Source organism: Pezoporus flaviventris, unplaced genomic scaffold (assembly GCF_033815535.1).
Source record: "Pezoporus flaviventris isolate CSIRO_AGI_PZ_B2104156 unplaced genomic scaffold, CSIRO_AGI_Pfla_v1 ptg000014l, whole genome shotgun sequence".
NCBI classification, from domain to species: domain Eukaryota; kingdom Metazoa; phylum Chordata; class Aves; order Psittaciformes; family Psittacidae; genus Pezoporus; species Pezoporus flaviventris.
In genome coordinates, this window is record NW_026892562.1 from 1,065,063 (window position 1) to 1,075,355 (window position 10,293).

A 10,293-nucleotide genomic window follows, 5' to 3' on the forward strand; every position below is an offset into this window, starting at 1 on the left:
AGTCTGGTTCTATACACACTGAGAAGGAAGCAAGGTTTTTAAGTCATGAGAGATTTGGGAATAGGCCAAAAATAGGTGGCCACAGCACTCCTCAAAAGACTCAAGCTGTGGTTTGCTGCATGAGTGCCTTGCCTGGAGAATGTTTTGAAGAGCTGGATCTTTCTTTCTGGTTTGTTCTGATCTTGAATTTTATGGGTCTGAAAAGCAGCTTTTGGCAAATATTTCATCAGAGCTGGAGCATGTTTTCCCATATTTCTAGTTTTGAAAAACTGGCATTTTGGTTGAAATGCTGTTTTGTCAAAAATAATCTTTAGTAGATTGATGTAAATTCTGTTAATTTAGTGGGAGAAAAAAAAACAAACCAAAACCCATTGATGAGAGCACTGAGAAAGGATGGTTTAGGGCTAGATCCGTTATGTCTGATAGCATTCAGTGAGAATTCCTTATTTCGCCAGCAAAATTCCAGAGGTTCTCTCCAACCAAAAAGTTATGCAGCTGAGTGTGAAGACTTAGCAACTTGTGTTGGTCTCTGACTGCTAAAGAGAGAAATGGATATAGTAATTGCCTGATAATAAGCTATTCTGAACTTGGAAACATAAATTCTAAATATTTATGCTGTTTTTTCCTTTGAGTCGCTAAATACTTTTGTATTTTTCTGTTTGTTCACCATTAGGTGGACTTTTTTTGGACATTAATACACTTCTTAATTAATCAGTGCGATTAAATATAATGGCATGCATGTGGTCTATTCTGCTACTTGTAGATCATGTTCTGATCCCACTCCTAGTGAGAAATTCCTATCAGTGAAAAGGAAGCAAGATCCTACTGCTGAGCACTGCAGCAACGTATGGAGGTGGCAGCAGTAACAGTGAAAGTCTCATCAAGTCTTGTTTAAAATACAGATGTCCTCGGGTAGTCACTTTTAAGACTGGTAAGGTTTTAATCCATTTCCTCCTAGTCCTTTTCTCACTTTTATTATTGTTTCTTCTATGATCTGTGTTCTTTTCTTGCCTTTAAATCTCACTTTTGACTGTCAGGCCTTTGAGGATGAGCTAGAGTTTTACAAATGCTTCTGGTTTTATGGACACTAAAGTAATTCTTAAAAGAAGAATATGTAATAAATGAAGTATCTTATTTCTGTTCTTGTTTTTCTTGATCATGGCAGTGGGCATCTGGAACTGACTGTAGAGGGAGGAGTATGTTTGCTGGGGATTTTCCGGTAGAAAACCAGTGAGGCAGGTGTTTGCTTTCCTTTGTTTCAATGCAACATTGAATGATCTTGATATGTGCATATTAATACAAGTTATTTGAAACAGTGATTGACTTTGTCAGATTTTGTCCTCTAAAGGTAAGAATACATTGATTTGGCCTCTTTGAAGTGGCATTTTGTTTTCAATGTGACTTAGAACTGCTTGTTCAGGAGCTTTCACCTATGTAAACTGTAGCAAGGTGCCTTTTTGACCCTGATAACTATAGGAGGCATGTGATTCTGAGAGATAAGTGCTGGTCTTGGGTTTTGCTCCTTTTCTTAGCAGTGAGCTGAGAACTTCAGTAGCCATTCCAACACCTGCAACTCTTTGTGTTTTTCTTTTGTAGATATCCTGACTTCTGAATGGAGGGTAAAAACAGTAAGTCAAATAGCCTATTTTTTACCTCTGATTTATAATAATGCTTTGGGATATATTTCAACTGATGGTAAGGGTGTTTTGTGATTGTTATTTTCTGCTTTGTTGCTTGTAAATTCACTTGATAATTTTAAGATTTTAGGAATGGAGTGATATTTTAGGAGATAGACTGCTTTATAGTTGGAACTGGAAAATTAGATGTGAAATCTGTTGCCTTGCATTTTAAAGGTCAGCAAGAATACATAATATCTTTTTTTACCCTTCATTGGGCACTGATTACCAGGGCAATCAATTATGTGATAATTTAAAAGCAAAATATGGAATCTGTCTCAGACATAGTTTCAAATGAAAGGATGTTAATAAACATTTATAGCAGAAGTAATAGTGTTGGTTACGCGATGAAAACATATGTTAGTAATAAAATATCACCCATCAGGAATACTGTTCTATCGTGCCATTGTTCTCTAGAGGTATGATTAGTTGCAAAATGATTGTAGCAAAATAAACTCTGAACAGAGAGGATGCTTTTATGTGTGAGACAGCATTCATTCTTCAAAATGGCAAATCAGAAAAAGCAGTGCCAGGTATTAGGAACATCTGTTGTGTGAAGAAGTAGAATTTGGGAAATCCAAATAATAATTTTCAGCATCTAGGCTTTCATAGTGCTCTTCCTCACTCACTGTCAAGCTACCTCACAAAAGAGGGAAGAACAACTCTCCATATCAAGCTGCATTTTTTAAACTCTAGCCACCTAGTGTTTTTATCTGTCATGTAGATTCGTCTTTCTTATGCTGTGCCATTCATTTTCTGTGGGAGGAAATCTGTCCTCAGAAGTGAAATTTAAGCAGGAAAGCACTCTCCTTCCATCTTCAGCAACTGAAATGCAGTATTCCTTTGTGTGAATAACTGGAGTACCTACGAAGAGTGCCAAGTTGACAGCCGTGGCATGTGGAGCCATAAACCTGCTATTGAGCAGGCAGCCATCGTGGAAGCTTACCCGGCTTTGTCAGCCTGTCCCAAGCAGAGCCAAGCACCAGGTGTGAGGGTTGTCCAGTTTCTGTTCTGGCTTTGACACCTCTTGGGCAATGCTGGAGGTGGCATAGCTGAGAACCACTTGTGAGCCGGAGAGGAGGCACCTGTTCACTTGGCACTGGAGTGAACCCCCAATTCATACTTCATGTGCCCTTAAATAACCACTGGGCTTCTCACTGCCAGCAGATTTAGCTGGAGCTGATGGCCAAGGCATAAGATGTGCCGAGTTACCTGACAGTCCCATTGGACTGTCATTGACTGTGCCAGGGGAAGTTGTTGTGCCAGGGGAGGTTTAGACTTGCTATTACAAACAATTTCTTCACAGAGAGGGTGTTCAGGCATTGGAACAGGCTGCCCAGGGCAGTGGTGGAGTCACTGTCCCTGGAGGTGTTAACACACCATGTAGATGAGGCCCTCAGTGCCATGGTTTAGTGGTGGACTTGGCAGTCCTAGGGTAAAGGTTTGACTTGATGATCTTAAAGGTCTTTTCCAACCTGTCTGATTCTAAAATCCTGTCGGTGGTTGTCAGTGACTGCTTGAGAGTGGACAGCAGGACAGCAGCAGGGTAAAGGAAGATGGTTGCCACAAAAGATGCATTGTCAGGTATAGCAATCGCATCCATCCAGAGGAGACAGACACACAGGTGTGCGCTTTCTGGAAAGAAGCAGATCTCATTGCCTCAACCAAAAAATTACAGCTACAGAATGAGCCAGCTGCCCAAGTGAGTATGTACAGTAGAACCCCTGGCTGTGGGCTCACAGTGGTTGTAGTGTAGCAGATAAAGCCACCAAACAATTTGTCAAACTGTTTTTCCTTCTTGAATCCCTTTCAGATGAAGTGAAGATTTCCTTTCTTCTCACCTGTGGGGATATAAGTTTCTTAAAAAAGCAGGTTAGAGAAACAGTTGTCGGGAATGGCATAGTTGATCTTGCTTCAGGGCAAGCTGGTAGACCTTTGGGTCCCTCTCATCCTTTTTCCTGTAACTGGAGGTGGCCCTAGTAACATCTCTTGTGTAAATGTTTGTTCTCTCCTGCCTGCTGCATTTTTTCAGCAACATCTTTGCTAGTTGAAAGGAGTAGTCCCTTTAAACTCAACATCTTTTGAAGTCTGTAGGTGTAAAAAGACACTCATTGTTCAGTGCACCTCCACAAAGATTCCTTCTTAATCCCAATTGTGTGTACTCATCCTTTGGTTGAGCCTTCTTGTGCAGAAGAATTTGAGTTCATTCACATTCTTTCATAAATGCACTTAGGGTAATACATCCCACTTTCTTTCTTTTTAAGCAATCTGATCAGTTGTGAATTCAACTCCATTAAAAAAATCCCCATAGTAGTTAAGAGCACCCATTAATGTGAACAAACTCCTGAAACTCCTCAAAGTATTTGCTTTTCCATGCCATTTAACTGTTTACAATGAGTGGATCTTTGCTTCTGATGCACAGTCATAAAAAGGAACAGACTATTAATTTTTATGTATATAAATTTATTTGTGTTGCCCTTGTAGAACATGTTGTAATCTTGTGAAGTTACCCAATCAGGACAAATTTGACCAGCAAATGGTACTGTAAGAGAATACTAACACTCAATATTTAGGCATGACATTTTGGTTCAAGGCAGAGTTCTGACAATTGGGAAAGCAGTCCTGACACTGTGGTATTGCTTGGACCTTGTTCAAGTCATTTCACTTCGTGCTCATCTTCACATTTTTTGTCTTCACAACTCCACTTGCCCAGGTCCAGTTCATGAAGTCCAGGAAAGGTTCAAACATCTACACAAGTTCTTTGGTTTCTTCTTGAACTGGTTCCTAGAGATTGAATTTGTTCTAATAGGGACTTGGCCTCAGCAAGGATCTCCAAGTGTTCCTGTACCTATTCCCTGATTTTAAAGGAAAAAGAATGCAAAATTCACAGAGCTTTTTCTCTGAAAGAGGCTTTAAGTTCTTTTTAGATGGAAAGTGTGGTTTCTGTGGAAAGGAGCTTGCTAATTGAGTATGTTCGAAAAGTGTTCAGAAAGATCTTAGCAGTTCCGATAATTACTCATTTCATCAGACCATCTATATTTAAAGTGAAGTACACTGAGTTCTTTCCTATAATGTCTACTTCAAATAACACTTGTAGAGCCAAATAAGGAAATAGAACAGAATCTCACAGGAGTTTCTTTCCCTTTTATTTCTATAGCTCAGAGACTTGCTGTAACAAAAGCCTTTCTTTCTATCAAAGCTGTTTAACATATTCAACCAAACAAACTATCTCTTAAAGAAAGCAGGAGCATTTTTTTATGTGCGCCTTGCTCCAGCAGTGGCTCTTGAGGACATTTCTGCATTTATCAATGTACTAAATGAGCGATTTTGGACAGCTTCTATGTTCTGATTTGTTGTGCCTTTTTTTATCTCCCCCCTCCCTCCCTTCTTCCCTTTTTAATTTGTCTAGGAAAAAAAAAGCAGCTCCTCCAATGTTGTTTCCTGCAAAGACCATTCTTCAGAGCTCGTTGGACAGCACAGGGCTCTTGAAGTGATAGCTAATTGGTGAAAGAAAGGCCCTGATTGTCTTGAGGGAGCTGGAAAGTGCTGCGTGTGCTGCTGAAAGGGACTGGGGAGAAGGTGCCTGGTTTCGCCAAGCAGCTGCTGCTGGAGATGTTTGGAGATTACATCAGCACTGGAAAAAAGGGGCAAAAAAAAAAAGGAGAAGAGAGAAGTCCAACTTCACAGAGAATGAGTTTATGGAGGGTTTTTTTCCCCTTCCAAAGGTCTTCTGACAATACTGTCATTGTCAATATAAGAGTTGTTAATTCTTTATGAATAGCACATGGGGCCTCTTGACTAAATAGTACGTTACATGTCCCAAATCTGTCAGCTGGACTCTTCTCTCACATGCTAGTGAGATCACTTTGGTTGGAATGCTACAGGAATTGCTGGGCTGGCCGCACAGAACTGAATACTGCATTTATATAATTAGACCTCCCAGATTTTTTTATTTTGCATTACCTCATTATTCTAGCTTAAATATGGAATCAACCCTTTTGATGATTTTACTGGTTGTCATTATATTAATACGGTTCATTTTGTGGTCCTGTCTTAGTGCTTATATAGATTATAAACTGTCCCGAAGGTTTCCTGACACAAGAAAAGAGGACTAAGAGACATCAAAAGGCTTGTTGGGATTTCAGTTGACAATGGGGGGAACTGGATAAGGTAAATAGAGGTACAGCAGATTTTACCTTGGGATCTGATGAGAGAGAAATGACCTGTTGAGGCTGCAACAGAAGTGAAAATTCTTCAGAAAGCCTCATGCTGACAGAGGGGAGAAAAACTACAATTGATTGAGTCAGATAACTTCCTATCAAACTCAGGCATGAATTTGTTGTTGGGACCAGAGTTGTGGACTTGTGCCAAGTAAATGCTCTGGACAAGCTGGAAGGAATCCTATTACTGGGCAGTCCAAGACTGCCAGTGGCCTGGTCTTGATCTGTGGCACGTGATGGTGTGCTGCCTGCTGGACTGACTGCTGGTCTGTACATTGTCAGCTGCACAGTCTGCCTGGATGCAACAACTTATGGCTCCTGAAGGAAGCTGAAGATCACTGGCCAAACTCAGTACCCAAATGCCACTGCGTGGACTTGCAGGAGTGGGTTTTTACCTGACTGGCTGGTTCGTTAAAATTCCTTGTGGTTCCTCCTGATCAGTTGGATCTGAAGGTGACTGAATGTTTTGAACTGACTCTGACCTGCTGAATATTCACGTTTCTTAGCAAGCATTATATTTGAATGCCAGAAGGAGCTGGATACCATTGGAATAATCTCTTTCATGTAGAAATTATCTGTGCCACAGAGATTGTCTGACTCTAGCTGTGCTTCAGTAGCAAGGAGGGCACATGACAGCATGGCATGCAGTGAGTTTTGACTCGAATGTCTTGCAAGGTACTTTCATTTCTAGCCTTTGATAAGGAGCGAAGACACCAAAGGATTTGGCTGCTTTCCCAAGCCATAATGACTTAAGATAGCTTGGTTAGCTTGTCTTGCAAAATGAAAGTTCCAAGTGAACTGCCTGCTTTCAAATAGATGTTATACTAAGAGAAGCATCCAAAAATCTTCCTATATATACAGCTGAATTTAACATCCACTTTTAAGAGCTGTATTTTTCTACAGTAGAAGTAGGAAATCTGTATTGCCTTGCATGAGAGATGCAGTGTCCTTGTCCCAGTCACCTTTAAAACATACTAAAAAAAATAAAGAGTCCTTTTTGGGTGGATAATTTTCTGTGTCATCTAAAAGTGAAGGTTGCTACTTCAGAACCTGGCTTCTGTATTTTTTGGTAGCTCGCATGATGACATCAGAATTTAGCTTGGGTAAAAGCCTATGTTTCTGGCCCATTCATGACTCACATTCCCACAGGCTTGTCTTGTTAGTAACTGTTAATCAGCCCTTATAGTTTTGTCTTTTGAAGCCTCCTTAAAATTCAGCCCTAAGGACTGTTATGTGTTTAGGCTGTGGAACAGGGTAAATGTCAGGTCAATTGATTTCAGCCTCAGATTTTATTTATGGTGGATGACCAATCTGCAAACCAGCCTGTAATGCCTGAAGATGCATGTCATTGACCTGAAATCGAGACAGATGACAATAAATTAAATGTAGATGTAACTAACCCACTTGTCTGTTTCCATGGTTCTTAATTTTAGTGATGATGCTGTCCTTTTTTTTCTTTTTTTTTTTTGTTTCCCAGCATCAGCAGACCACAAAAGAAAAGTGAAATGTTGTCTACTTGATATGCAGACATACCTCTGATAATAAGTAGCTGGAAAAACAGGCAGAATGATCCATTTTTCTTCTTTTTAAGTTAATCATTGCTATTCTTAGCTGTTGTATGCAAAACAAAGCTTGTACATAAATTGATAGTGTCTTGAAGAAGCAAGCCTTTTAATCCTTTACTTCAGTAATGTTGAAATTGTATTTGACAGTGTTATATATTAAGTATTTAAAAAGGTGAAAGTAATGAGAAATGATACAGTTGTGGGTTAATGCCTTTAACATTTGGTGATGCACAGAACCAACACTGGTATGGAATTCACAGCTTAGATTCCTTTATCCCTGCAGAGCAGCATCTGAAATTTTCCATGCAAATGAGAGAGCGTGGTCTTGTTATGGACCGTATTCTTACAGAAGCTGAATTTTCATTGATCTCCATGGCATAGTCAGTAAGGAATGTTTCAGAATGTTGTCATGCCTGAGATGTCTTAACCATTCCCCTTATTGACTATGGGGGAAAAAGAGGGCTGTTACTGGGTGAACTTACTGTCTGGGGACTTAGTGAGTGCTAGGTGTTTATTCTGTGGCTGACTGCTGTCCCAAAACTTAACTCTGGCCCAGTAGGGTGAACAATCAGTGGGCTGGTTCTGTTGGGATTTGTCTCTTTAAATAATTTGATTTGGAGATTAGGTGACTTTAGGTGAATTTCACTCTGATTATTGATTTTGATTATTGATTCATTGGTTATATTGATTATAAAAGATTGGTCTGGGCAATGTTTGGCATAATATTGCTCTGCATCCTATACACGTAAAACTGGCTGGAGCCCTAAGGAGTTTATTAGAACACTGAAGTTTTGACGCCCATTTAATTTAATAAAAAAAAGTACATATTTTGATTAAAGAATTCCCTGGGATCTTGTTGCCTACTAAACTCCTTATGCGTATGCGTTCAAACTAATTTTAATACTTCTGTGGATTCAGATTGGTTTATATTCAGTGCTGTAGGACCTTTTCAGCATGGGAGGCTGCCCTTACAAAATTGGGGCTATCACACCTTCAAGAGTGCAACTATAAAGGAAGGGATGATCATTCTCTCTATTCCTGTAGGCATTTGCCCTTTCTCTTCTCATGGAGATAATAAAAATCTAGTCTCTTTAAGTGTTGCTCTGGTGTAATGTGAGTGTCTACTAATATATCCTGGTGTGATCTGATGGAGCACTGTGGTAAGATGCCTGAATTAAGAGAGAGAGAGGCAGCTCTAGAGCTGAAAGCAATATAGCTCTATTCCCTCTAGTTTGTGTTAATGTGCCTTGACTAATCTTGGCCCTGAAGCTGTGTCCCTTTGGGACTGTGCCACAGTGCTAAGCCACCACTGTGCTTCTGCTGGCATTGCCCTCTAGTCAGTACCAGTTGTACTTGTGAACTGCTGCACTGAGGACCCGCATCCCTTTTCCATAGCAAAGAATAGAAATGGTTTTAGGAGCATTCCTTGGGGCTTTGCAAACAACTGGAAGGGGCTTCTCTCTGCACCACCACCCAAAAAGCAAAGCCAACTCATCAGGAGTGTGGGGAGATGCTGGCACTGATAGCATCACAGTATTCCCAGGAGCCGGGGTGTGGAGTCAGAATTCAAACCAGAACTGGTCTGTGGATTTGGAGGGAGCTCATCTGAAGCTAGCTTCTGTTCTGCCTTCCACCTAAAGTAGCCACACTTAAGGCTGGAGTTCTTTTTCACTGCAAATGGTGTGATTAGTGCTGATTTGTGCTTCCTGAAGTATCCTCAGAGAATTCTGACATCTGAAATGGTATCTTTATGATTATTAGAAATTTTGTCATAAATGGATTGGGTTTATGCTGTTATACTCTGATTTAACTGTACTTTTTTTTCTTCAGGAAAATATAATAAAAAGGTATTAGTTTAAATAGCAATTTTTAAATTTTTTAATGTAAAATTTAGCTTGTGTCTGTGCTTACAAGTAACTTTTTTTTTTACTGGATGGAGTGCAGCAGGAGAAAACATTTTGAAGAATAACTGCTTCATGTCAATTAATGTTTATTTAAGATTCATCCTGAAGCCTGGATTTCAATGGCATTTCAATGGACTTGACTGGAAATCACTTTGGAGTCTTCTAGAATTTGTTCCATTTCATTTACTTATTATGTTCATTTAGGTACCTTTAAGAAGGCACTTACATCCCACTGATTTTGTTTGCATTTTAGGATGTATTTAAAAGTAAGCCTGTGTTTAATATCACTGTGGACAGTGGGAATGCAGGTTGCAGTATGGAGCCTTCTTTCAAGATGTGACACAAAGGTATGTCTAAAAAATGAAAGTAATAGCTAAATACTGTGGTGATAATAAAGTCCTTACAAATGTAAAATTAATTGCATTTCATGCACATAGATTAAAATCCACTGCATATAAATATATTTTGTATGTATTACTAATTTATATCATTAAGATGCTAAAGAGTAACTAAAATTACTGTGTAATTTATTGGCAAGAAACTGTACTTTTTGCTTTAAGACATTATCCCAAAGAACCTCAAAGATGGGTTTAGATTCTGTTCCCATTTATTATTGGAAAATCAGATTTTTGTTATTCTGCCAACAGACTTAACTGCAGGTTTTGTCTCATGCTGTCTTTGATACTACAGTACCATTGTAACCAACAACTGACATGGACCTGTTGAGGCACTACTAAAAGTAGATATGTAATTACAGAAGCTTATGAGCCACTTCTTATGCCATTAAAGAAACCTCTCTAATATTCCACTGTTACTCGTAAGAATTTTCCTTTGTGTGAAATGATTTTTGGATTTTTTTTTCTTATCTAGTAGTCTGTATATGTATGTACAATGCATTTATATTTATACATATAAACCAAGAGTAAAA

At 39.2% G+C, this 10,293-nt stretch overlaps 1 protein-coding gene across 1 annotated transcript; it reads left to right on the plus strand.

Annotated features, from left to right (window-relative positions):
- Positions 1 to 3,672: 3,672 nt before the first annotated feature.
- On the plus strand, positions 3,673 to 6,882 carry SMIM38 (small integral membrane protein 38). The gene has a single exon (XM_061453095.1). It carries the CDS (start codon positions 5,552 to 5,554, stop codon positions 5,789 to 5,791), a length of 240 nt encoding a protein of 79 aa, XP_061309079.1. The 5' UTR covers positions 3,673 to 5,551; the 3' UTR covers positions 5,792 to 6,882.
- Positions 6,883 to 10,293: the final 3,411 nt, after the last annotated feature.

Bases quoted from the DNA above. Each gene is read 5' to 3' on its own strand.
- SMIM38 (XM_061453095.1), top strand. From the start codon at position 5,552: ATGCTACAGGAATTGCTGGGCTGGCCGCACAGAACTGAATACTGCATT.